The sequence below is a fragment of the Phyllopteryx taeniolatus genome, chromosome 5 (assembly GCF_024500385.1).
Source record: "Phyllopteryx taeniolatus isolate TA_2022b chromosome 5, UOR_Ptae_1.2, whole genome shotgun sequence".
In the NCBI taxonomy this organism is placed as follows: Eukaryota; Metazoa; Chordata; class Actinopteri; order Syngnathiformes; family Syngnathidae; genus Phyllopteryx; species Phyllopteryx taeniolatus.
Genome location: NC_084506.1, coordinates 29,971,110 through 29,993,927, shown reverse-complemented (window position 1 = coordinate 29,993,927; position 22,818 = coordinate 29,971,110). Strand labels below are relative to the sequence as shown.

General features: G+C 40.8%; 1 protein-coding gene across 3 annotated transcripts; it reads left to right on the top strand.

Annotated features, from left to right (window-relative positions):
* The first annotated feature begins 274 nt into the window (after positions 1 to 274).
* myo5c (myosin VC) lies at positions 275 to 22,746 on the top strand. Of its 3 annotated transcripts, none has more exons than XM_061774712.1 (40): positions 275 to 432; positions 710 to 820; positions 909 to 1,080; positions 1,167 to 1,311; positions 2,168 to 2,324; positions 3,281 to 3,424; positions 3,494 to 3,575; positions 3,665 to 3,772; positions 3,863 to 3,969; positions 4,721 to 4,986; positions 5,074 to 5,155; positions 5,241 to 5,381; positions 5,481 to 5,603; positions 7,735 to 7,818; positions 7,947 to 8,078; positions 8,160 to 8,257; positions 8,354 to 8,440; positions 8,521 to 8,632; positions 8,795 to 9,006; positions 9,099 to 9,195; positions 9,339 to 9,485; positions 9,559 to 9,723; positions 11,996 to 12,089; positions 12,170 to 12,233; positions 12,309 to 12,583; positions 12,682 to 12,745; positions 12,827 to 12,907; positions 13,002 to 13,182; positions 13,266 to 13,359; positions 13,442 to 13,505; positions 13,579 to 13,747; positions 13,817 to 13,901; positions 13,988 to 14,083; positions 14,360 to 14,514; positions 14,998 to 15,087; positions 15,170 to 15,320; positions 15,394 to 15,679; positions 19,027 to 19,201; positions 19,285 to 19,365; positions 19,466 to 22,746. In XM_061774712.1, exons 1-40 carry the CDS (start codon positions 406 to 408, stop codon positions 19,616 to 19,618), a joined length of 5,157 nt encoding a protein of 1,718 aa, XP_061630696.1. In that variant the 5' UTR covers positions 275 to 405; the 3' UTR covers positions 19,619 to 22,746. The 3 variants fall into 3 exon arrangements, with proteins under 3 accessions (XP_061630696.1, XP_061630695.1, XP_061630697.1); XM_061774711.1 differs by having other exon boundaries at positions 9,099 to 9,264; XM_061774713.1 differs by lacking the exons at positions 9,339 to 9,485; positions 9,559 to 9,723.
* Positions 22,747 to 22,818: the final 72 nt, after the last annotated feature.

The window sequence follows — 22,818 nt, the reverse complement described above, 5'->3', positions numbered from 1 at the left end:
GCTCCCGCTGGCAAAGTCGAGCTAGCGAGGACAAGACGATACAAACCGGCGTCGTGAGGCACGGCGTTTACAAAACAAAAGCATTCGGCTACAGTTATCCATTCCCAAACAGCAAATTTGTGTTCGTAAACGTGTCGCAATGGAACTCATATGTAAACCAATTAACTGCAGGCTAAATATAATCACACACCAATAGTGAAAAACAATAATTTAGCATTAAGGCAATTGGGTGTAAAATTACTTTGAAAAGCTGACCGGAATTGGCATTTTGTTCTTTCCAATTTAAATGATGAGTTTTATGATAGTTGAGTTGGCCAGGGACTTAAAATGTCGGTAATTTAAGTAATTCAGTGATAAACAAATACAGTATTCCGACATTAGGGGCTGCAACCATTATGCCAAAACATGGCGTTGATTCAACTATACACGCAGGTAAGAAAAAGCTGCTTTTGATGCCACGGTGCGCATTACTTATTTATAATAGGCTACGAGTTCAGAGAGACATATGGAAACTTTGTAAATGCTTTTGTGATTTGTGGGAGGCAATAGGGCACGGGAAATTAACTATTTCGTGCCACAACATTGACTAGGTTATTGTCAGGTTTTGCTTTTAATTTAAATTTGAGCTTAAAGGGAAACTCTTAACAGTGGGAAATATCAACGCGTATGACAAGTGGTCTGGAGTGTAACTTTGCAATCTGTCCTCTAGTTCAACAAAGTGTGGATTCCAGATGCTGAACATGTGTGGAAATCAGCAGAAATTGTGAGAGATTTCCATTTTGGAGATCATATTTTACAGCTGCTTCTCGAAAATGGGACAGTAAGTGACATTTCTCAAGTTCATACAAACGCCTGTATTTGCGCAAGATGCTCAGACACTTCTTTTGACCTCCATCCCTCCCTCAAAGGAACTCAAGTACCCCGTTGACTCGTCGCCACCAGAGCTCCCTCCTCTTCGCAACCCGGACATCTTGGTCGGGGAGAACGACCTCACTGCTCTTAGCTACCTCCATGAACCTGCAGTCCTGCACAACCTCAAAGTGCGCTTCTTGGAGTCCAGAATCATCTACACCTACTGTGGTAGGCTCAGAGTGAAAGGTTCGCCTCGCCTGTGGAAATGCTGAGGTGGTATTCTCAGCTCGCCGTGTGTCGTCTCCTTTCCGCAGGCATCATCCTGGTGGCTTTCAATCCCTATAAGCAGCTTCCTATCTACGGAGATGCAATCATTCAGGCATACTCGGGTCAGAACATGGGCGACATGGACCCTCATATATTTGCAGTGGCAGAGGAGGCTTACAAACAGATGGCCAGGTAAATGTGAGCACAGAGAAGAACACTTTTTGTCATTTTAACAGTGGCAGGCCTTGCATTTGGCTTTGGAGTGGCCTAGTCAAAGTCCAGATTTAAATCTGGTTGCTGTGGCATGACCTTAAAAAGGCCATTCATGCACAAAAACCCTCCAGTGTTACTGAATTAAAACAATTATGCAAGTAAGAGTAGGCCCAAATACTGTGTCTCCACAGAGATGTTAAAGACGTTGCCAGTTATAGACAATGATTAATTTCAGTTGTTGCTGACGGTGGCCCAACCAGTTATTAAATTTAGGGGACAATTACCTTTTCCACACAAGGACCAGGTAACTTTGATAATTATTTCCCCTAATAAATAAAATCACCATTTAAAACTGCATTTTATGTTTGCTTGTGTTATCTTTGCTATTTACATCTGTTTGATGATCTTAAACATAAAAGTGGGGAAATTATGCAACAAAAAAAAAAAGAGAAGAATTTGAGAAGTGTGCAAATACCTTTTCACAGCACTGTGCAGTATATCATTATAGGCTATAGTTTTGGTAAAAGAACATATCTAAAGGAGGCTGAAGACTTATACACATTGTGGTATTTTTTTAAATGGTTGCCCGTGGGAAAATACAAGACACTGGTAGACTTATTTGAATGTGTGAGTCTCTTGGGATCCTCCGTGGAAGAGTACTTACCCATCATTAAAAACTGAGATTGATATTTTTTCATTATTCATCTTCCGTTCCGCTTATGCTAGATTGATTTTTTTTCAACAATTAAATCCACGGCAATGAAAACAAAACTTTGCAGATGTAAAGAAAATATCATCATACTTTCAAATAACAGTTCTTTGCTCTTTTGACCAGAGACCACAAGAACCAATCTATCATCATCAGTGGAGAGTCTGGAGCTGGCAAAACTGTGTCAGCTCGATATGCTATGAGATACTTTGCCGTTGTCAGTAAATCTGGCAGTAAAACCCAAATTGAAGACAAAGTCCTAGCGTCCAATCCCATAACAGAGGTGAGAAATTCTTACTGTAATTTCTCATGTATAATGCGCATTTCCCTCCACCCCCCCAAAAAATGGTCAAAAGTCAATAGTGTGCATTATAGATAGGTATAGGGGAAAATGAAAAAAACTTTCCCATTTTATAAATGTATGCCGCCAGCTAGAGGTTATAAAAAAGCTGTACACTTTCGTTCCAATATGCCACCGCCACCTAGAGCTTATGAAAAAGTTGTACACTTTCATTCTAGTATGCCACCACCACATAGAGTTTATGAAAAAGGTGTAGCCTACACTTTCATTCCAATATGACAGTGGTACATATGACTGCATGTATGTACAATTGTGCTGATAAGTTTACATACCCTGGCAGAATTTGTAAAATATATATATATATTTTTTAATACGACCGATGACTGAACAACAACCATCATTAATTTGTTTATGGTTATGTTTTGTTGAATGATAATGCTTTTCTGAAATGCTTGACAGTTTAATTTGAATCCCATTAAAATAAAATTAGATGTGTTTCGCCTGGTCCTTCCTGTTTTCTTAAAGAATTGTACACATCTTACAAATTCTGCCTGGGTAATCAAACATCTGAGCACAACTGTGGGTTTTCTCATTTACTAAATAAAAGTAGGGCTGTGAATTTCAAAATAAGAGCAAGTAAATAAAAAGAAAGTATTATGTGTTCAAATAAAGTGCTTAACTTCAGAATAATTCCTTGAAAAGAAACTAACAAAATACAGATAATACTTCATGTTTTGATCATATGGGTTATGCAAGCAAAACCATGCATTGTAAAAATGCATTATGCATACTGTAGGTTGAAGGGTTTCCCTGAATTTTTAGGACAACTTTGAGGGTCCGTATTATACATGGGTGCGCATTATACACGAGAAATTACGGTAGGTCATGTTAGTTAACATGATAGTGATGTCGTGACAAACTGCTTGACTTTCTCTCAGGCCATTGGGAATGCAAAGACGATCAGAAACGATAACAGCAGCCGTTTTGGGAAATTCACTGAGATCAGTTTTGACAACAGATATCGGATTATTGGTGCAAACATGAGGACTTACCTGTTAGAGAAATCCAGAGTTGTTTTCCAGGTATGACCATTGGATATTCTGGTTAATTAATCTTCTACAGTCTCACATGCGTAATGCTGTTGCTTTCAGGCTGAGTCTGAGCGGAACTATCACATATTTTACCAAATGTGCGCCTGTGGACATCTGCCACAGTTTAAGGAACTCCGATTGAGTAAGTGTGGGAAGGTTTGAGACAGAATCTCACTGCTGTATGGGCATCTATTTAGGGTACACATATCATTGTTGTGGTTTTCCCTGCAGTGAGTGCAGATCAGTTCCACTATACGAGCTTGGGTGGCGATATCATTATTGATGGTGTGAATGACAGGAAAAGCATGGAGGAGACTCAGCAGACCTTCTCACTGTTGGGTAAAGGATTCCTCAGATGGAACAACATGTATTATTACAAAACAGTGAGGTACTGTATCATATTTATTGAACCTCTTTTTGATTGGTTAGGACTGAAGGAGGACTTCCAGTCTGATGTCTTCAAAGTTCTTGCAGCTATTCTTCATCTGGGAAATGTGGAAATTAAGAGCTCTGGTGATGATAGGTCATCCATTTCTGTGAGTCTTGTTGTTTTCCAGGCCTTATTTGCCCCGGCGACAATATTAAGGTACACCTGCACAATGTAATGAAATCCAATACAAGAGTTGGATAAAAAATTGAATATCTACCTCAACAAAGATAATTATGCACACTTTTGATATACACTGTCAGAGGTATTAATTGTGTCCCGCTGCTATTTATTTAAGTATTTTTATGTAGCTATGTGATTTTATTTGTTGTTGTGCTTTGTTGTTGCACTGCAAATAATTTTTTGCTGTTTCGCATAAACAAACCACATGAAACCTATACAATAAATGCATAGTGAACTTGTTTATTTGCGTTACTTTTAGTAAGCCGAGATGATATTCAGTGTCCCACTTTGTTTTTATCACTTCGAATGTTACGCGAGTCTTCTATTGTAGCTGAATGTGCTACCTTTTTAGAAAAACCTACATGGGTTTAGACATGTCCGGCTGACAATAGGATAATGTAGACAACACTGCCAAAGTTGCATGCTGCAATGAGTTTAGAGTAGATGCGTGATCAATAATCACTATTAACGGCAGAAGGAGAGAGCGACACATTTTCCTTAGATAACCTCTCTAGCAGTGTCCATCAGAACGTATTATTATTATTATCCTTGGAATAGGAGACGACGTTCTTAACCAGATCTTATAATTTGATTGTGTGGGTGTACCCAATGATGTGAACTGCGAGTCATTTGACAATGTTGTTTTGTTGTTCCTTTTAAAATTTCATGACTTTCAGCACAGCGATCCACATCTGCATATCTTCTGTGAGTTACTGGGTGTGCGTGCAGACGACTTAGTGCGTTGGCTGTGCAATCGGAAGCTTCCTCTGGTTAATGAGAATGTGGTGAAGCCGTTGCACAAAGATCGCGCAGTGAATTCCAGAGATGCCCTCGCCAAGTGGATCTATGCTCATTTGTTTGACTGCGTCATTAACAGGATCAACAAAGCACTCCAGGTCCCTGGGAAGCAACATGCTTTCATAGGGGTTCTGGACATTTATGGGTAATGGAAAAAAAAAAAAAGAGTGTTCTTCTGATTTGATACGTTTTGATTGTTTCTTTATCTCAACTTTCATTATGTGACCCTCAGCTTTGAGACATTTGACATCAACAGTTTTGAGCAGTTTTGTATCAATTATGCCAATGAAAAGCTTCAGCAGCAGTTTAACTTGGTTTGTATCACCTTTTGTCCCAAACTAGCACAAAACCCTGCACACTTGATTGAGTGACTATTCAAGTTGTCCTGTTTCTCCCCAGCATGTGTTCAAACTGGAACAAGAGGAGTACATGAAAGAAGACATCCCATGGACGTTGATAGATTTCTATGACAATCAGCCAGTCATTGACTTGATTGAAGCCAGAATGGGAATCCTGGGCTTGCTTGATGAAGAATGTTCGGTACAAAAGACTTCACGTTTTGACTACTCCAATATATGGATGCTTCTTTTTCCTATCACTCTATCTCTCAAATACAAATATATGCTCTTTGCTTTACAGTTTCCTCAAGGCACTGATCAAAGCTGGCTCCAAAAACTCTCCAACTACCTGAACAGCAATCCTTTGTTTGAGAGGCCCAAGCTGTCAAATGAGACGTTTGTGATTCAACACTTTGCAGACAAGGTGCGGAACACATTCACCTCGATCATAGCACACAATCAGGATTTGAATGATTCTGCAAGGTGTTACGTAGGGTACCTCTCTACACCAAACTTATCCGAGCATATCTTGATGGACCTTGCTTTGGGAAGTGACCCAGTCATGCAGGGACAGAAAGGGAACTTCCACATGCTCTTCCCACAATGTTGGAAGTATAAAATTGTCCGTCAAAATGTCTTGGTAACATGACGAATTATGATTCACTAGATAACTAGTTAATTGATAAAAGACCCTGTCAAGTAAATTATATGTACATATATGTGTGACGATAACTGCTGAAAACATGCAAAGACTGAGAACAATGTTGTACTCAATTGTGGAGCTATTTTCATTTCATTTCAGTTTTCCAGATTTTTTTGGGCCGTGGCTAAAAGGGGGCCCAGTGACGCACTTGGGCCCTGGCTTGAGTTGCCCCTCCCCCACAATATAAGAACTCGAGCGCCTTTGATAGATCATTTTACCCTTGAGACCATGTGAGTCCCAGGATGCACATGTCTGGAAACAATGAGTCGCAGCCCTGGAACAATGAGTCCCTGCAACTTATCCTCACAGAGTACAGATACAGGAATCCTCCGCTATATGACGCTTGTTGCTTCGCAGTCCCGCTATCGTGCAGATTTTCATTTGTATAATTTATACAATATTTTGATTTCCTCTCTCAATATATTATGTTTCAGCCTGCCACGGTAGCAATATTTTAGGACAATATATTTTCCCCAAACTGTCACAGTCAACGATAGTAGAATTATTTTTTTTTTTTATGCCACTGATATAATGATATTCATCCATCCATTTTCTATACCGCTTTATCCTCACAAGGGTCACGGGCGATATAGCAATATTATCGAGCATAATCATTCAAGTACATCCTTTTTAAGAACAATTAACTTTCAATTCTAAAGAACATTGAACATTGGCATTGCAATGTAGAACAATAAATGAAATATCTTTGATAAATAGAAAATCTAAATAAATCTGACTCAGGCTCTGTTTGCAAATATTGCACTTAAGCAAATATTAAACATTTGGCACATATGTATCGAGTCATTCACCCACTAAAGAGGCCCAAAACAATTCTTAAAGCCTGCCAAATTTGAATGAATAAAATAAAAACACCATGTACTTGAAAGCATTACGGCTTTGTCACTGTTTTTAAATTAGATGCCATACATTTTGCTATCACTGTTATTTCTTAGTCTTTATTGATATTTATTGTAAGAATGTTGTCGTGTTATGTATTTTATCATTTCTGCTGCCTCTTGGCTTTTGAAGAAGAGAATTTATCTCTCAATAAGCTGGTTAAATAAAGTAAAAATAAAATGTAAACTAAGGCTCACCCTCGAGCTGCTGGATTGTGATGTGAGACCTTTACCTGACAATCAAATCAGGCTGAAAACGAGATCGCTGAAGTCAGCTGCTGCCTGAATATTGATACCGTGTGCTGCTGTGGTTATGGTTTATAAGCAGTTAACTTTTCCGCGCGTGTGTGTGTGTGGAAGCTCTTCACCAGCACACACACACGCACACACATACACACACATACGTAGGGCAGGTCTTAAACCATGCGTCTATGGACAGAGATTAAATATGCTTCATGCGTCCCAAGTAATTTTTATACGTCTCAGATGCGGGACGCACATCAGACGAGATCCCTGGCCTTTGTCCGCATCAGCGATAATATCCTGCGCAGTTGTGGCATGCGGTAAGGTAGCTAGCTACCGTATACCTACACAATAAAAAATACGTCTTCTTTTCAGATAGCGTGGCCACTTTAGTGCGTCTCGTTGTCGGCCGTGAGCGTGCGCATGTCACACAAAGAAACACGTGTGAGTGAGCCAGCTTGGGGTCCAGGGCTTCGGGCTGGCGTGGCCACATTAAAGCGCCTCGTAGTCAGCTATGAGTGCACGTACGCCATGGAGAGAAAGGCACAATTGCGAGGAGCTGGGGAAAAAAAGAAGTCTGACTTTTCGATTCATGATTTTGAAGCCTCATTTGACGTACCAGATTCAGTTTACAGGGTCTTTAAGAGGCGTGTCCTTTTGTGCAGGTAGTGCACAACAGTTGATTTGAATGTTTTTGTCTTGTTGCTAAACAGGTGGAATATCAGTGCAAAGGTTTTCTTGAGAAGAACCGAGATGCTCTTTACGAAGAACTGGTTGACGTTTTGAGAGTCAGTCAGGTAAACAAACAAACAAAAAGTTTATTTCTGAACATCAGACTATCTCACAAAATAAAAACTGAAAGTGTGACCTTGCAACCTTGTTTTTCTCAAGAGTAACATATTTCTTCTCTTGTTTCCGTTATCAGTTTGCATTTCTGGCCAAATGTTTCCAAGAGCAGGGGAAGGAAGGTCTGAACATGAAAGGTATCAGAGTGAAGCCGGCCAGGCCCAGTGTGAGACCGGCCAATAAACAGCTGAGGACCTCAGTTGGAGATAAGGTAGACATGTTTACCTTCTCTCAGTGTGCTTAGCAGTTTGTGTCGTGTTTTTGTGTCCATGCTGACACATTATGAATGCAGTTCTGCAGCTCTCTCTCTTTGCTTATGGAGACACTGAATGCTACAACCCCTCACTATGTGCGTTGCATTAAACCAAATGATGAAAAGCTGCCATTTGAGTAAGTACCAGTAAAGCCTTACATGGGTAGTTACGTACTTTTTTTTTTTCTTACAAGCTTGTTATTTGAGTGACTGAGTATGTGTTTTGTTTTTAGATATGATTCCGGGAGGGTGGTGCAGCAGCTGCGGGCCTGTGGAGTGCTTGAAACTATTCGCATCAGTGCCCAAAGTTACCCGTCAAGGTAATCCGCTTTGACTCAATTTCAGTCAACGACAAATGTTTTGCACATCTAATTCCAATGAATGGAACTTTTATTTGCAGGTGGACCTACTTTGAGTTTTACAGCCGTTACAGTATCCTAATGACAAGCGAGGAGGAGGGCATCAATGACAAGACACAGATGTGCAAATATGTCCTTCAGAGGTTGATTGAGGTGTGCCTCATTCCTGTCTGGCTCAATGCATCTGCTTGTATTTCCACATGGATGGCACTGGATGACAGCTGTGATTTACACCAGTACCGCTTCCTGCTTCTACAATTATGACTAATCACAGGTTTCGTGTTGTGTTTTCTCCATGGCTCTATGGCTCTCCAGGACCCCAACCAATACAAGTTTGGTCGCACAAAGATCTTTCTCCGAGCTGGTCAAGTAGCATACTTAGAGAAGCTGCGCCTGGACCGACTACGAGGAGCTTGCATAACCATCCAGAAATATGTCCGTGGGTGGATTCAGAGAAGGAATTTCCTACGTTTGAGGCAGGCAACCATCCTGATACAACACTACATCCGTGGCAAGAGGACCGTACGGTTAGTGGCTTTCACCTTAGTTTGTATCTGGAGACTCAGAGGTTAAACATCCACACGTTTTTGTTCCCGTTGTTTCGTTTGTGAAACTGCAGTAAAGCAGTGAGCGCAGCAAACCTGAAGCAGGGCTGGTCAGCGGTGGTGATCCAGAGGTACTGGAGAGGCTTCCGCATAAAGAAGGTCTACCAAACGGTACGCTTGGCCATCATCACCATCCAAGCTTTCACACGAGGCTGGCTGGCCCGTAAATCCTATACCCAGGTCTGTAACGGTCAGTTTTTGTGAAGATACGGAATCAAACTTAGGCTTTATATGGCATCATCATCATTGCTCAGCTAGTGGAAGCACGCAAGGCCATGGTGCTGCAGAAGTACGCCAGAGCGTGGCTGGCTCGGCGGCGTTTTATCGCCATCCGCCGATTGGTGCATCAAGTTCAGCTCTCCTTCAGGGTGCAGCAGCTCCGAAAGAAGAATGAGGAGCAGGTAAATGTCGTCTCACGGCTCGTCGTCCAGTCCTCGGAGAAGACGTAAACTAATCCCTGGCCCTTAATCCCAGAGTAAAGACAACCGCGGGTTGGTGGAAAGACTGACGAGTTTGGCCAGCTCCCATTCTCAAGCTATGGACAGGCTACAGGCTCTGGAGACACAGCTCGAAAAATCAGCCAACCAGAAGGCATCTTTGGAAGCAAGAGAGAAGAAAGTTAAAGAAGATGCTTTTCTGGTCAGTCAGTTTGTATTGTTGTCGCTGCAATGTGACTGGATGACGTAGGTCAGTTATTTGAATACCTTTTAGATAACCATATACCAGTTATCCTAGTTCCAAAAGCATTGCAATGTGCTCTTCACACTCCACAAGTCATTTGTACACATTGTGCATGATGAGATCACTACATATGACTCACCCCCAATCAATCAAAAACAATACAAAATATCAGCAATGCAAAAATTAACAATACGTAATCAACACAGATGGATGATGTGCCGATAATGGCTCCTCTTGTTTGATTGAGGAGGAGAATGACCCAGCAACTCTGAGTAGAAAGAAGAAAGACATCCCCACCTGGCCAGGCAGTCTCAACTGGTTGCGGCAAATCCAAGTGTGTTGGTTTTGACGTGTTCCGCATTATTTGTCACTCGTCCTGCAGACTAAGATTGGAAGTTTTCTATTGGTGAAGTCTTGGGCCAAGCAAGATCCACGGGAGCCTCTGAACTCTTATCTTTGAGGCCTGCTCAATGTGCTGCTTCATCGAGTGAAATAAATGCAACCGCAGGATCCACATACACATGGATGGAGCCACATAAATCTGAACCTTTGGATGCTGGCATTTGTTGTTGATCCAATGGTGAACATCCTTTTCAGGTCTATGCCAGACAAATGGCTCAAACAGCAAGACGGCTGCCTGCCAGGACGTGATAAAATGATGGACTGCATTGAAGGCGTGCGCATGCATTCAGTATGATGTGGGGTTGTCCCCGGAGCCCTTGGCTACATTCCTGCAAAACTTGCATCAACCGCTTGGTCAACAAACATCGGCGTCTACTTTAGTCCTCAATTCAGTACATCGATCCTCCCCCAGCCTCGCGAGGCGAGAACCTAATTGTGCTCGTTGCCTTAAATCTGGCATTCACTCCAAAATGAGTGAACGCTTCTACTGGTTTTAGAAGTCAATGGAAATGCTGGATGGCAAAGTAAAATGATTGCCGAGAAGTTCATGGTTGACAGTAAAGAAGTAAAGTAAAGTTTTGCTGCTAAGCGATATCAACACGCTCATTTTAGACTGCACTGATCGCCAAATTGTGTGTTAGTAATTGAGGTCAAAGGGGATCCACAGGTCGGAATCGCAGTTTAGCAAGGTTAGCTTTTGTTTCTGTAAATCTTTCATGACACACGATTTCAAATGATTCTCCTTTCAAGACCTTACACAGTAGCGACGTGACAAAAGCTCCCAAAAATGGTATAGTGCCACACCGCTGAGTCTGGTTGAAATGGCCAATTTAAAAAATGGGATGATCGGTTCTGAAATTTTTTTTTTGTGTGTGTGTGTGTGTCAGAAAAAAATGGCCTTTTGGGGAACATTTTTGTGTGATATTGCCTATAGAAAATCTGGTGGAAAAACGTCTTCAAATTAGAGTAAAACAATATCATTTCTCAACATATCTCCTTGACGCTTTTGTTTCGCCTGCTACTCGGGGAGCTCCTTCTCCGATTGGCTGACAATCCAAGTCTTCTCCAATTCGACGCGGCAAAATACTGTGACATTTCAAACGATGTCGCCCTAAAAACTCCACTTCAATAGCGCAAATGGAACATTATTTGTGAGAAGAGCAGCGTGAGCAGTAGAATTTATGCGTTTGAAGTGCTCATTCCATGTTATTTAGAAAATTCCACAAAGATAGTGTCCACTTGTCATGTTCCCACATATAGGGGTCGCATAAGCACTGATGAAAAACAGTAAGTCAACTTAGAGAGTTTAAGTAAAAGCTTTTTGCTTGTCATGTTGATAAAATGATGTCATCAATTGTCAAACTCGACGGTGTGAAGAAGCAACTTTTAAATACCCATACTCATCACAATACGGCTCTTTCCATAAAGGGATGATGGGCACTCCATATTTTCATTGCATGAAATGTCATCATCAAAAATCAGAGCACGTTGGTGCACTAGCATAGTTTTAAATTGTGGGGCTATGTCAGGATGCCAATATGTATTGGTTTCAACCGTTAGCTGGCCATAGTACTTGACCGAGACTGCACAGGTCAAATGGTGAATTATTACCAGCATATTTCTGGAAGTGATTTTCAGAGAATTTCTCAGGAATACTGTTTTAATTCTACACTAAAAAATATAAAGACTAAATTGTATCTGAGCCAAGATGCCTGAGGTAGCTAGCTTATATAAATTCAAGCTTTTCACTGCGGGCTACAAAATAACGTCTGGCACAATGTTCTATTATTATTATCTTTAAAACATTCCTCTTCTTTTTGCACCATAGAAAATGACTGAGCTTCAAAGTGACGTTGATGGGTTAATCATTAGGAAACAGAACATGGAGAAAATGTTTGAAGCTTCCTCCAAAGAACAAAAAGGTACTCAGGGTCTAGCTATATATTCTAGACGATCTGTCTGTTTTATGTATCTGTATCAGACTGTTGACATTCTCTGACAGAAAAGTTTGATCAAATAAAGATGAATCTACTGGAGGAGAAAGAAACTCAAGCAAGGCTTCGAAAGTAGGTTAAAAGAAAAACTTTGTCTGCAACACATTTCAGCTGTCATCCAGAACTAATGAGATTTGGTCTCATCAGAATCGCTGAGAACAACCTTGGGATCCAAAGACAGGACCACGAGAAGGAACTGGGAAGGCTGAAAGAGGAGATCAGGAGGCTGAAGGATGAGCGAGTCAGCCTGCAAATGAAGATGGAGGATGGCGACCAGATGGCCGCCGACCTGCAGGATCAGGTGGCCCAGCTCACCAAGCATGTCAAGGTCATTCCAGAGCTCCGCAGGGACCTCAGCAACCTGCAGAATCAGAAGAATAACGTAGACCGCAGGATGAAACAACAGTCTGAAGAAGCAAGAGGTACGGAAGATCTCTGATATCTTATGATCTGGAAATTAAAACAGAAAACAGCTCATGTTAAACCGACAAATTGTTCTGATCCTAATGTTTCTTTGCAGCTAAACTGCATGAGATTTCAAGATTACTCGCAGGCAGCGTTGTTGAAGAAGATATACTTTTGGGGTAATCGGTCAATTCAATTCCCTCCCTTTTTCTCACTCAGCTTTGAATGTCATTGGAGCGTCTGTTATTGTGTTTCCGAAGGCTAACTGCAGATTATTCTGAGAAGACATATGAAGCCGAAGACCTTCTGGCAGCCTTTAATGGTTTAGCGAAAGCTACCAGGTCTTTTTATTGGGTGTCACAGTCATCCTTTCACATAATCACAGCGAGAGAAACATGTACACACTTGACCTGCTTGACATTGTTTTTTTGACAGAACATTGGAGAACCACCGCAAGGAGCAGAAGGAAAGCTATGAGACTCAAATAGAAGGCTTGAGACTGAAAATGGATTACCTTCAAAATGAGAACAGCAGCTTGCAAACTCTTTTCATTGAGAAAAATAACATCAATGACAATATTCGCCAAGAGGTGTGCCGGCTGAGCAGCGAGAACTCGGTAAGTTTGAGTGTTCTGTAGGGATTTAATATTTTCTGCAACGGATACACAATGATTTGTTGATGTGACCTATTTGTTGTCAGGTCATACCTCAGCTGAAAGTTCAGATTTCAGAGCTGCATAGACAAAAGAACGAGCTTGAGGTTCTTGTAGAAGAGCAAAAAAAAGAGTTAGAAGGTGAGTTTAACCCTGGGTGGTGGTTGTTTGCAATTAAGTTTGGCTTTTGCACGTATTGTAACTTTTGTTGGTACTTTTAAAGAAAAATCAGATGCAATTAAAAATACCCTTCAAAGGAGGATTGAAGAAGAGAGTTCAAAGTGCAGGTGAAATATTCAGATTGAAGTTGGATCTTTTGATCGTCCTGTCCGTCTTCCGACCGCTTTTGATTCCTTCCAGGCACTTTGAGGAGCAAGTTGAGGGGCTCGAGGAGACAAAGAAGGACCTCCAAGGTAAAATAAAAGACCTCCAAGTGGAGAATGATCACCAGAGCAGGCAACTGCAGATGGAGAGAGATGCCAAGATTCGACTGAGACTAGAAGCGTCCCAGTTATCCTCTAAAAATTTGGTAGGTGTAGTTTTTATGTGAAGGCTCACAGTACCGGCCAGTGTTTAGCAAATTCTGTTTGTCTTTAAGGACTTTGAGGATCTCCTCGACCAAAAGGAAAGAACCATTAAACAATTAGAGAATCACATGATAAGCCTTGAAACAGCACAAAAAGGTAATCTAATCTTGTGCCCTTTTCAAGTTCAATATAGAATGAATAGTTTTACCTCTGGCTTCAAAGTTCTGTTGTATGTCACACAGCCCAAAAAACCTCTTCACCTAGTCCCAAACATTATCTTGGAATGTTGGAGTACAAGAAAGAGGATGAATCCCGACTCATCCAAAACCTTATTGTAGGTATGTTCCTTTTTGTATTTATGTCTAAAGGTCAAGCGCGGAACAGATCCTTATTAAGTTTTTTCCCCCCAATTATTATTATTATTGGAGTTTGTTCGCATTCCACTCAGCGCTCTTGTTCATTTATTACATTTTTCCTCCATAATTTCAGTTTTGCCATAATCACATAGCAGAAATAAACTGGCAGATGTATTGTGAAAATAACGAATAAAAGCACGGAGAAACAAGAGACAAGATTCTCATCAATACGGGATCTAATATTCTACTCTCTTGCAGATCTTAAGCCCAAAGGTGTGGCGGTCAACATGATCCCTGTTCTGCCAGCTTACATCCTCTTCATGTGCATACGGCACGCTGACTACATGAACGACGAAGACAAAGTCCAGTCTTTTATGAATGTGACTATTAGTGCTGTCAAGAAGGTCAGCATGGTGAGTTTTAAGTGTGCTCTTTTAAATTCTTATCTACTCTCTCAAATATATCTATAGAGACTCACGGCAAGATTTTAGCTTCCCCTTACAGTTCCCTTCATGTGTAATTTACTTTTGAGATTCTGAAATATAAATTGACAGCAGTAAACATGTATCGTATTAATTGAAAATGAAATCATTTGGACAGTTAAGGTACTGTGAAGCCCATGATGTCGGCAAGGAGAGGTACAGTTGATGACACCGTTTGTTAATGAGACAAACACTCAAACACAAATACAAAAGGAGAACACTCACAAGGAGCTGCTGTAGGCTACAGCTCACACGTAGACGCTCACATGCAGACTAACCAGCCAAACCGACTTCAGCTCCCGATGTCAACAGAAGTAAAGTCAGCCCCAGGTGTCTTGACCTGATATAAACCTTCCCGTCTTACTTTTGAAAAGCAAATGAATAAAAGTATGCAACGGAATGTTTCTGTTTCAGGCTCACCAGAATGACTTGGCCTCACTGGTCTTCTGGCTGTCCAACATGTACCAGCTGCTCAACTGTCTCAAGCAGTACAGTGGAGAGGAGGTAGGGAGCACTTTTTGTTAACCTTATTACCAATTACAACAGATGTGCTTCATCGATCTCGTTGTACTGTTGTTCACAAAAGGAATTCAGGAAACAAAGCACTCCCCGTCAGGTGAACAACTGCTTACAAAACTTTGATTTGTCAGACCACCAGCAAGTTGTCAGCGACTTGGCTATCTGCATCTATCACCAGTTCATTGCGGCCATGGAAAGAGCTCTCACCCCTGCGATTGGTATGACACAAGGCAAAAAAAAAAGAAATAGATTTATTAGGAGGCCTCCTACTAACTGCTTTTCTCTCCCCAGTACCTGGTATGTTGGAGCATGAGAGTTTACAGGGGATTTGCAGCATGAAGCCCAGGGGCTTCATCAAACGGTCCAGCAACAACAATTCAGACACGGAGACCTACACCATCTCCTTCATTATTCAGCGGCTCTCTCACTTCCACACAAACATGATGCAACACGGCACAGAGCCACACCTCATTAAACAGGTGGTCAAGCAACTGCTCTTCCACATTGGCGCGACCACTCTCAACAACCTGCTCCTCCGGAAAGACATGTGTTCCTGTAGGAAAGGAATGCAAATTAGGTTTGTGTGTGTGTGTAGGAAGGACATTGTACAAAACGTTAAGCACTATATTGTATTCCAAACTAGATGTTTGTCCAGTAAACCTGCACTGCACTGGTCACGTGCAAAACTTTGCCACGGCACATTCCACAAAAAAGGCAAAAATGACTGACTTTCTTTCACCAAAAAGGTTCTTTCTAGCTTCTTCTATTCTTTAGTAATAATCCATAGAACAGGGGTTGGTTACACCAAAAACATGGTTTCTGTGGGGACAACAAGCTTTTTGTGAAAAGAAACATGTCAAGCAGAACAGTGATGTTGACGCTAATATTTGTTTCTTTTGTGGCACCTCAAATTATGAACCAACAAAAACAAGACTGAGAAATGGCTTTTGATAGTAAAAGAATAATTTCAGATATACAACTAAGGCGCTCTGATCAACACTGACTCACCGCATGGCTCAAGTTGAACACCAGTGGCTTTTTTAAATTGCGTTTGCCACACTCCATGAACTGGGTATTCATCTTTTCTCGTGATCACGACACACTTTCTACAATCTACCGCGACTATATACTATATACAGCAGATGAATTAAGTATTTAACACATCACTATTTTTCCCACTAAATATATTTCCAAAGGTGCTATTGACATGAAAATTTCACCAGATGTTGGGAACAACCCAAGTAATCCATACATACAAAGAAAGTACAACAAATAAGAACAGAAATTAAGTTGTGTGTAATGTGAAATGACAAAGGGAAAAAGTATTGAACACGCCAACTTGTATTATTTAATACTTTGTACAAAAGCCTTTGTTTCCAATGACAGGTTCAAGATGCCTCCTAGGTATTGAACACATGAAGAAAGGGAGGTGCAAAAAGGCATGGAAAGCCAAGACAACACCTAAAATCTATCAATAATCAAACAGCAGTCCAGCCTCTTGTCAGTGCAAATGAATATCAGCTGGTTCAGTCCTAATTGATGGCCTGCAAAAAGGTCTCATTTCAAGGTGTGAGTCAAGACACATCTCATGATGGGTAAGAGCAAAGAGCTGTCTCCAGACTATCGCAAACAAATCCTTGCAAAACATAGCGATGGCATTGGTTACAGGCGCATAGCTAAGCTACTGAATGTTCCAGTGAGCACGATCGGGGCCATGATACGTAAGTGGAAAGCCAATTATACCACCATAGATTTGCCTCGATCAGGTGCTCCTCGCAAGATTTGTGGCAGAGGACTGCAAAGAATAATCACAAGAGTTGTCCAAGAACCGAGGACCACCTTTAGAGAGCTTCAAAAAGACCTGGAATAAGGAGGTACTGTTGTCACAAGGAAAAAAGTGAGTAACGCATTCCGCCGCCATGGCCTGTATGCACGCTCACCACGCAAGACCCCATTGCTGAAAACAAAAAGCATGTCAAAGCTCCTTTAAAGTTTGCTGAACAACTTTCGGATAAGCCAGTTAAATACTTGGAGAATATAGTCTGGTCAGAAGAGAGCAAAATTGAACTGTTTGGATACCATCATGCACACCACGTTTGGAGGAGCAATGGCACTGCACATCACCCGAAAAACACCATACCAACAGTGAAGTTTGGAGGTGGGAACATCATGATGTGGGGCTGCTTTTCAGCAAATGGTACTGGTAAACTTCATAAGGCTGAATGGGCAGATTTACTGAGACATTCTTGACAAAAATCTGCTGCCATCTACGAGGATGATGACTATGAAATGAGGGTGGCCATTTCATCAGGATAATGATCTAAAACATACTGCCAAGGAAACCTTCAATTGGTTTCAAAGAACAAAAATAAAGCTGCTAGAATGGCCCAGCCAATCACCTGACTTGAATCAATTGAAAATCTATGGAAAGAACTGAAACTCAAGGTCCATAATAGAAGCCCACAGAACCTTCAAGATTTGAAGACTGCTTGTGTGGAGGAATGGGCCAAAATCACAGCAGAGCAATGCATGCGACTAGTTTGTCCATATAGGAGGTGTCTTGAACCTCTCATTGGAAACAAAGGCTTTTGTACAAAGTATTAAATAAATACCATTTGGCGTGTTCAATACTTTTTCCCTTTCACATTATTACCCACAACTTAATTTCTGAGCTTATTTCTTCTACTTTCTTGTATGTATGGGTTACTAGGGTTGTCCTCCAGATCTGGTGAAATGTTCATGTCAATAGCACCTTTGGAAATATATGTAGTGAGAAAAATGGTGACGTGTTAAATACTTATTCCAGCCACTGTACCATACATATACAGGTACATACTCTGTTCTAAACTTGTCCAACTTCTAACATTTTGAGATTTATCTCCCTCATAATGGACGTGACAAGCCAAGATTCACTGCCTAATCTTTATCTTTGACTCAAAAGCTATGCTGATCTCAAACCCAAAGCAATGAAACACCAACATCTACAGGCTTCTGTTAGTCATTACGGTGATTAACAAACCCCTTTCACGCCTACCCGCTGAAAAAAAGTACTTGACGAATAATCACACAAACAAACCACCAACGAATTGATGAACATGAATATAATCATCAAAGGCACTGAATAAGTTAACTGCACCTGAAACAATGTGCTGCACATAAATAGAAATCAAACATAAAACAACAATAAACTTAACATAATTTAGGAACCATAAAACAATAAAGTTAAAAACAATAAGAAAAATGAGACACTAAAACAAAGGCAGAGGAAGGAATAAAAAAGTGTTTTAAGGCAGGTTTTAAAAATGGATAGTGGGTGTGCGTCTCTGATGTGCATTGGGAGGTTGTTCCATAGTTTGGGACCAGCAATAGAAAAGGTGCTATCCCGTTTAAGGTTTGGCTTAGACTTCGCTACCTCCAGGAGCAGCTGGTTAGCTGACCCGAGTCACCGGGCATGCTATAGTGATGGAGGAGCTCAGAGAAGTAAGGTGGGGTGAGATCATTTAACTCGCAGAATCTTAAAACGAACTATAAAGTGTATAGGCAGCCAGTGGAGGGAGGCCAGAATAGGAGTTATTTGCTCCCTCTTTCACGTTCCAGTTAAGAGCTGAGCAGCAGCATTTTGAATTTGTTGGAGATGTTTGAGGGAGGACTGGCTGACTCCAAAGTAAAGAGCGTTACAGTAATCCAGCATGTGATGAAGGCATGGATTACTGTTTCAAAGCACTGCTGTGGAAGAAAAGATTTTGACGGTTGCCTGAGGTGAAAAAAGCTGGACTTTACTCACGCACCGATTTACCGATCCAATTTAAAATCACTGTCCAACTTAAAACCCAAGTTTGGAACAACTGGCTTCACATCCTACTGAATTCTTGCAAGAACAGGCTGCTGTGTGCCACAAGCGTGACAGGGATTTTGCTCTTATAGATGTAACATCAGCTACCTGGAAGAGTGGCTACAGGAGAAAGACCTCCAGAGTTGTCATCTGATAGACACGCTGAAGCCGTTGACTGAGGCTGCCTGGCTGCTACAGGTTAGAAAGTCCACAGATGACGATGCCAAGGCGATCACCGAGAAATGCACAGAGCTCAACACAGTTCAGGTATATGATCCAGTTCCTTGCTGTTCCATACAATTTTGTAAAACTCAAATTATTAAGATGCTCAACTGAATACCGTCGTACAGATTGTCAAGATTCTGAATTCATACACACCCACTGATGGTTTTGAGAAGAGAGTAGCCTCATCGTTTGTCCGCAAAGTTCAGGTGAGCTCCATTCTCCATTCTCAGATCTGACTGCTTTAAAATAAGTCATGTCACGTAATGGACGCTGGGTCAGAAAAGTGAAATGTCCTCTCTGTTGCAGTCGCTTCGACAAGATCACGACGGCTCCGCTCAGCTGATGATGGATGCACATTATCGTTTCCCGGTTACGTTTCCTTTCTCCCCGTCCTCGCAGGCTCTGGAGTTGCTGCAGGTTCCCAGTAGCCTTCACCTGGAATTCCTAACCATGATCTGACCCAGGGTCAGAGAGTTTGTCCTCTCTCTTCTTAAGCCTAACCTATAATCATGTGGCTAATGGCTATATGTCATCCATTTGTATATATATAAAAAAAATATATATATATATACACTTAATAACAAAATGTTATGGATACAGTATTGGGTTTTCGGGTGCAATTTCAGGATGAACCTAAAATGCTCCATACCTTTACAGGTGAACTTAATATGACCTTCTCTCAACCTTTGAATGCACAAGTCCAACTGTTCAGTGTTTCTATAATTGTTTGCACAACCTTAACTAACAGGGAGCTACCGTGCCGTGAAAAAGTATTGGCCCCCTTCTCAAATTCTCATATTTTTGCATAGTTTCCCCAGTTTGCATAGAAACAAAATATTCAGTTACCTGGTCCTGTGTGAAAAAGTAATGGCCCCCTCAACCTAATAACTAGTTGGGCCAACCTCAGCAGCAACAACTGAAATCAAGCACTTTCTATAACTGGCAATGAGTCTTTCAAATCTCTGTGGAGATATTTTGGCCCACTCTTCCTCGCAGAATTGTTTGAGTTCAGCAAAAATGGAGGTTTTTCCATCATTAACGGCCTTTTTAAGGTCATGCCACTGCATTTCAATCGGATTCAAGTCTGGACTTTGACTAGGCCACTCCAAAACCTTCATTTTGTTTTTAAACCATTCAGAAGTTGACTTGCTGATGTGTTTTGGATTGTTATCCTGCTTCAGAACCCAAGTATGCTTCAGCTTGAGGTCACAAACTGATGGCTGAACATTCGCCTTAAGGATTTGATGTTAAAGAGCAGAATTCATGGTTCCATCAGTCACAGCATGTTGTCCAGGCCCTGAAGGGGAAAAGCAGCCCAAGACCATCACACTGCCACCACCATGTTTGACTGTTGGTATGATGTTATTTTTCTGAAATGCTGTGCTACATTTATACTAAATGTAACAAGACACACACTTTCCAAAAGATCCACTTTCATCTCGTCAGTCCATATAATACTCTCCCAAAAGTCTTGGGAATGATTCAGATGTTGTTTTTTTTTTTTTTTTTTGCAAAAGTAACACCAGCCTTTATGTTCTTTTTTGTCAGGAGCTGTTTTCTTGATTGAACAGGTATCAGTAATCAGTAATCAGGCTTGGGGGTGATCAGTGCAAATTAGCCAAAAATTGCGATTAGCCACAATTAATTCATGATTTAACAAGGGGTGTAACTAATACCTTGCACAGGGCCAGGTAACTTTCAATAGTTTTTTTTTTCTTCTTAATAAATGAAATCACCATTTAAAAACAGTGTTTTAAGTTCACTTGGGTTATATTGGTCTGATATTGACGTTTGTTAAAAGCTCTTCAAAATTAAAGTGGGGAAGCAATGCAAAAATATAAGAATTTGAGAAGTGCGGCAATACTTTGTCACGGCACTGTAAATGGCAAAATTCAAAACAGGAGTTTGATCCATGAATTTCCAAGGACATTCACTTCTTTGTCTTTATGTGACTCTTCCAGTCTCTCTGTTGCAACCTGGTGACACTCTAAGCTCCGTGGCCATTTTGATTTGAGAATATCCTGTTTAAAGCCTCGCACATGGTGAGGTATTGTTTTTTTTTTTTGGTTTTTTTTGAAAATTGTGCAACAAGATGCAGAGTCCTCTAGCACTTAGAGCAGTTTGAATGACTAATATAGCAATACAAGACAAAAAAAAAAAATTGGCAGCATGTTGCAATGGAATTGTAATAGTTGGACATGTGCATTCAAAAGTGTAGAGAAGGTCACAATAAATTCACCTGTGCAAATTATAGTGTATTTTAGGTTTATCATGACATTTCCCCAAAGCTGAATATCCCGAACTTTTTCTGAGTAGTGTATGCACTAAAACCTTTACATTCAACAATATAGTGTTGACAATTTCTTTAAAGATCCTGCAAAGTGAAGTCACAGGTTTATTTCTAAATGTTTAAATATAACTGCTGCAATTTGCAAAGACTGAGAACTACTTAGCACTGTATTTAATAGAGATATAGAGTCCCCCCTCTCCCCCACTATATACTGTAAGAGCTTGAGCACCTACGATGGCATCAGTGATTATCCAGCGCAATTGTAAGTTACTTAGTTGTTATTACTAGGACCATTTCTACCACTACAGCGTTCCGTTTGTTAGCTAGCTAGCCGTGCCGAGCTATGCCTACACCCCAAAAATGCATCTTCCCTGGTTGCCACAACTTAGAGAAGATCTCTGTGTCATTATTTAAATTCCCACATGTGTAGCCATAAGAATTCCCACATGTGTAGCCATAAGAATGTTACTCGACGAAGTCGCATCCTTTTTTTCATCGGGGTATGATTTCACTCATTTGGTGGTTTTTCATGATGTTGAAGCCTCACTTCATATACTTGGCGATTTCGTTCCTCATTCAAATTTTTGAGGGTTGTTGACAACACTGGTGTGTTGGAATTACATGTATTTTCTCTTTACAGGGACTTTAAATGGTCATAGCAAGAGTTTAACAATACCTAGCTAGATCGTTATGACCATGCATAAAAATGATCACATTTCTAATTAGTTTTTACAGGACAAGGTCTTACAGTAGTTGTGTATAAATGAAAAGTGTCTGCAAGTGTTCTAATGTATGTTCTCCTCCAATTGTGTCTGGCTTACTCTGCTTTCCTTCCACACAAAAGATGCTTCTTGGGTTAATTGACTTGATTGCCCATCGGTGTGAATGTGACTGGGTGTTTGCCTATGTGTGCTTGGCGAGTGACTGGCAACCAGTCCAGGGTATACTTCAGCTCTCGCCCTAACTCAGCTGGGCTAGACTGCAGTTATCTCCAGTTATAAGGACAAGTGGTGGAAGGATGGATGGTTTCAACATCTCAACTGTGGCGATGTGATGTTTCAATCTTTTACGTTTTGGATTTTGGGGTGAAAAAAACCAACAAAAACATCTGAAGACTTTAGCTTCAGTAATAAGAAGGTGAGCGTGACCTTTTTCTGTGTTTGTTTCTTGACTTTTTAGGATGCAAATGGAAAAGAAAAATATCACAATAGCTAATGCAATAGTTTGTCATGATGTAAATAGTTGCACCTCTATTTATCACTGCTTTTTTTCCTTATTAAAAAACACATTACAAAGATTGTTTTTTTTAAACATTAAACTGGCTGCCCGACACCCGGGCTCACAGTTGAGGATCATTGGACTACAATAC

Excerpts from the sequence above, each read along its gene's own strand:
- myo5c (XM_061774711.1), top strand. The coding sequence starts at position 406 with ATGGCGTTGATTCAACTATACACGCAG. Across the intron at positions 3,970-4,720 it reads ATGATAGGTCATCCATTTCT|CACAGCGATCCACATCTGCA; the intron begins GTGAGTCTTGTT and ends CATGACTTTCAG. Across the intron at positions 19,366-19,465 it reads CGTTTGTCCGCAAAGTTCAG|TCGCTTCGACAAGATCACGA; the intron begins GTGAGCTCCATT and ends TCTCTGTTGCAG.